Raw genomic sequence first — 4,883 nt, 5'->3', positions numbered from 1 at the left:
CCTGTGTTAGTATGGGGCTCTTTAGTACTATTACTCCTTGCAAGCTTAGGTGTCTGTTAGGACATATCTATCTCTACACTTACTACTCAACCATACTCTTACTATGTGGTGATTTTTCACCTTTCTTGAGCTCTCACCATATCAACCAACTCGCCTACTTTGACAAGGCATCCCATCATACCTCACTCCACTAGATGAGCAAGCCTGCATCTGGAGTCACTTCCACCAGCATTCTTCATTTTTGTCAAAGTTACAGTTTTCTTCATCCTATCAGCTGGACTACATTCTCAAGACCATCAGCTCTATTACTGCAGAGATGGATCTTCAGTACTACAAACAAGATACTGTTGAGAATCAAGTACAGATGGTGGCCAACACCATGTACAAAGATGAGACCTTGAGGCAGGCATTTGGGCTGGCTGGGTCAATAATCTTTGAGAGCCACACAAATCTGAGAGTTTCCAAGCAGAGCCAAGTGACTGAGAAGCAGACACAAGACTTATCTACTGACACAGACGCATTCTTTCATAAAGATCATACCATCAGAAAACAGAAGCAGAGGGCCACTAAAGATTCTCCCATTTCAAGAGAACAAGCTGACCAGTCTTATATCTATCAACAAGGCACCAAGAAAGACATCTCTGCTATCACCATTGAGTACAAAGCACCACACAAGCTCACTTGTGATAAAATCACAACTGGATTAAAAGAAGAGATACACCCTGCCAGAGATGTGATCAACAGAAAGAAAAACACATCCAAGTTCTATTTCAAGTATCTGGTCATTGTGGTGATTACACAGTTATTCTCATACATGGTAGCCAAAGACATGCAATATAGCTATGTATGCACAGAGAAGGGTTTTATCTTTCTTTATATTCTTAAAAACCCTTCAATTATTAAATATGCCATTTGTGTTCCAAATCAGAATGTTCAAACCAACCACAACAAAGATTTTGAGCTAACTGCAGTTGGGCAAATTATTGTTTTTACCATGCAGGCTCTGGCTTCACCACCATCTTTACAGACATGGCATGCAGTGGTTAGCAAACTTAGCATCTGGCTAGTAGAGTACTTAGAAATTCTGGCACAGACTCCATCTAACAAGCAGCTGAAGAACTACCATTCTCTTTCATCCATCTACTACAGCAAAAAGATCAACCTTCTCTTGTTCCATATGCAGTTATGGTCATGCCAACCACCCAGCAATCCATCCAGCAATCAATTTCCTAGCCCACCACTATCTGATTCCTCTTCACCTGCCCACAAAATACCCAACATTCTCAAGAGCCAATCAGGCACAGAATCTCAAGATAACACAAGCTAGCATTCACCACATGGCAGTAGACAGGGAAAAGAAATAGGTACACAAATTCCAATACAAGATCAGCTCTACTGTTCTCAAAAATGCCTTCTAGAGCTACAAGCTGGTATAACTCTTGATCCATCATGCCCCAACTTTCAAGATCATCAGAAAAGAATCAACCTTTATTTCTTCTGGAGAAAAGTTTGCCAACAGCTTGCCATTAATCAGAGTCACAATGCTGATTACCATTCACTCTACAAGATGGAAAGTTACAGCACTCTATTCAAAGTCAGACTCTCTTTACATGAATTTACCCTAGTTACTAAAGACACAATATGCAAAAATTTAGGTGCTCTCAGATGTGAGTACAATGTATATAATAAGCTTTATGATATTCAAGATCAACATATTTCTGTGTGTCTTGAGATCATCAGACTTGAGCAGAAGTGCCTTTATTACTATAATAATGGGAAATACACCCATATGCTCATGCTGAGCTGGGCTGGAAGATCTATAACATATAGTCAGAGCAACAGAAATTTGCCCATATCAGATATAGTTAGAAGCTCACTCCAGACAATTCATCAGCAAGATGTTCATTATGAAGATGCTGAACCACAGAACATTCTCTGAAATGATATCATCAAACATCTAATAATAGTTAATTTTGGTCAGACTTCTATCCAGCAGTCTTTGTCTGCTATTTCAGCAAACATGATCAGGAAAAGAAAGCTCCAAAAACACAAGATTGAAGATGAGTTTACAGCTGAATCAAACACTGCTCAGTATCATCTGAATTATCTGTTTAAAAGCTCCAAAGCATACAGAACTGGCATCTGGTATACTCACATCAAGCCTCTTCAAGAAGCACAAGATAGTGGAAGCAGAGATATCAGATTTGCTCACAAATAATAGAAACAGAGATCTGATTAGCTATTCAAGAACAATCAACAATATCTATATGAAACAAGATTGCATATTAGCATTTATAAATACATTATCTATTGCTGTTTCCACACTTTTCTTGATCTATTTACACTCTGTAGCCCTCTCTTTCAGCTTTACATCTTGTTTTCTCCATCTGGTGTCAAGAGAACTTCTTGGCAGGCTTCCAGCTGTCATGCCACACAATACAGACCCATGATTTCTCATTCTTCTACTTGTGACCAGTAAGGCAACTGTATTATCAATGCCAGGTATTTTGGTTATCTTAAGTATAATGACTTTTAATGGGGTAATAATTTACTGACAAGAGTTGCAGTATTATTATCTTTTGTTTTTTTTCAGAGCTTTAAGAAGTTGTTTCAGGTGCAGTAATTAAGTTAACAATCTCAATATCATCAAGATTATCATTCTGCTGGCATTATCAGCAGCATTTTAATGAAAGACTGGCATCACTGCTGTCTGATTCTCACTCATTTTTAATAGAAGTACTACAGAGGTCTGGAGTTTCTTCTGAGACTGTATCAAGCTGCAATGAGTCTTTCTGAGTGGTGGAATTCCAGTCACTCAAGCACTGCTCATCATCAGAGATATAGATAGATGAATCTAAAACAAGTAAGAATTCAAAGACAGAAACAGAAGAAATCAGACAATACTATAGATGTTTCCAGCTTACTTCATCTCTAAGCTCACATTACTGCTCAGACTGGTCTCAATGCTGGTATTTCCATTATTGAGAGACCCAACACTGGCACTGGGACACTGGGGTACTCCACCATAATCTAGACAGAGACTATTTATAGAATGGCAGTCTCTGTTAGTTTTAGCAGAATCAAGCCACTATTATTGGTAGAGATATGAACTCATATTGATTTCATGATCAAGAATCTCTCTTGCCACCATTTCTTCAACAGACTTTTGGTCACCAGAAAAATCACCAGTACTGTAACACAGCTTCCTCAATCCACAACAGTTGATCTCTTTCTCAAGTTCACAAAATTACTTCTCAGATAGGGATTTGCTGTTCTTTTACTGAATTATGTTATAGCTCCAGGCCAAAGTCTGAGACATGATCTTTATTCCATCATTCATCTTCTGGCACTTTTTTGTCTGGCTTGGAAACATTGCACCCCTCAATTTGCATCTTTGGTTGTTGTTGACTGTTTATTGATTTAGAGATGGTTCTTCAGAATAATATTTTTCCTCATGACTGATCATCACCCAGGAATGAAGAGTTCAGGTTAAGGAGCATTAGCTTCAATTTATAGCAAGCAGTGTATACAAAGTAATTCTCATTACAACATTTCCTGTTAACAGAAATTGCGCTAGCAGGAAGCCTGAAATGGTGCGTACACCACCATTATAAAAATGCTATATCCTCTTCCGTATTCTTTCGCTGGCCATCTGCAGGCGCTCTTCAATGGTTGGATAACTCCTCTCGCGGTTCATATCCTTATCCAGCAGTTTGTGTGGCTCTTGACACTTGATTGGGTGTTCCCTTTGCTTTTCGGTTGAAACAAGATCTACCCTTAGAGTTGTGAAGCAGTTCTACAGCAGCTTTTGGCTCTCAAACAAAAACTTCTATCATGCTTGCAGGGCAACGGCCAACTCAGTCTGTCGGAGGATTAGTGTCACCCTCGGCCCAACCCCCAGACTCTAGCAACCGCCTTTATGTCGTATATTCCCGTAGATATTCTGTCGTCCAGTCCGCGGACTTCTCAGAAGGTACATACGTCGGCGGCCGTGAGATTTCCATAACCTCGAACGCCGGAAATTTCTTCCAGTCGGTTGACTTTTTCACCATCAAATGTCCAACCAAGGTCCGAGCCATGGAAGGTTAACCCCGGGATACTTGGCGGCCGTTTTCCGAAGGGAAGAGAGAAAAACGCGAGGTGTCGGAATGGCGTCAATAATTGGCCGCATCGATCATGGTTTCATCTGACTTCACTCGTCGATTATGGCCTATTTTTCGACGCAGGGACATTTTCAGCAGCTTGCTTTATCCGCTGCCACTGCGAACTAGGTGCTAAAACCAGGTCTTTCTTGCTCTGTATCCTTAGACGAGACGGCATATTTGCGGATTATCAGTGACCGAGATATGGGGGAACAATTTGAATCAATCTGTGAGGCTTGAGATGTGGTGATAATTGACCACCTGGAGGCTGTGGTGGTAGAGTGGCAGAAGATTATGACTACCCTGGATGAAATAGAGCATTAGACACCCAAATCACCTGTGAAATGCTTATGTGATAGTTTGCATTTACTAGAAAAGACTCTATATTATATTCACAATATTATTTAAAAAGATATCATCAAACATTCTGAGTGCTGGAGAGCAGTTGTCAACATTTTTCTGCCTGCAGTTACTAATTATGTTGAAAGAATTCAAATTTTTCTAACTAACTTATTATAATCTGAGACTCTCAGCAATATTCAACATTCAATAGTGTCACTCAAGCTTGTTAGAGAAAGATGCAAGAAGAAAATAAGAGAGCTTAAAGCAAGACTTGCATATCTTAGAGTAAGATAGCATTCTTACAGTATAAGATCTATTCTAGTATACACTCTTAAATTCATTACTAGAATTCTCTACTTACTGCTTTTTTAGATCAAGAGATCTACTGTATACCAGAGT

At 39.5% G+C, this 4,883-nt stretch overlaps 1 protein-coding gene across 1 annotated transcript; it reads left to right on the top strand.

Moving 5' to 3' along the window:
• Positions 1-316: 316 nt before the first annotated feature.
• D8B26_007050 (uncharacterized protein) lies at positions 317-1,327 on the top strand (the record flags this gene model as incomplete). Its single annotated transcript, XM_066125398.1, has 1 exon — positions 317-1,327. The coding sequence occupies one exon, from the start codon at positions 317-319 to the stop codon at positions 1,325-1,327; it is 1,011 nt and encodes a 336-aa protein (XP_065981480.1).
• Between the last annotated feature and the right edge of the window lie 3,556 nt (positions 1,328-4,883).

Source organism: Coccidioides posadasii, chromosome 4, assembly GCF_018416015.2.
Source record: "Coccidioides posadasii str. Silveira chromosome 4, complete sequence".
NCBI lineage: Eukaryota > Fungi > Ascomycota > Eurotiomycetes > Onygenales > Onygenaceae > Coccidioides > Coccidioides posadasii.
Note: the sequence above shows the minus strand (reverse complement) of the source record. Positions and strands in the feature narration are given on the sequence as shown.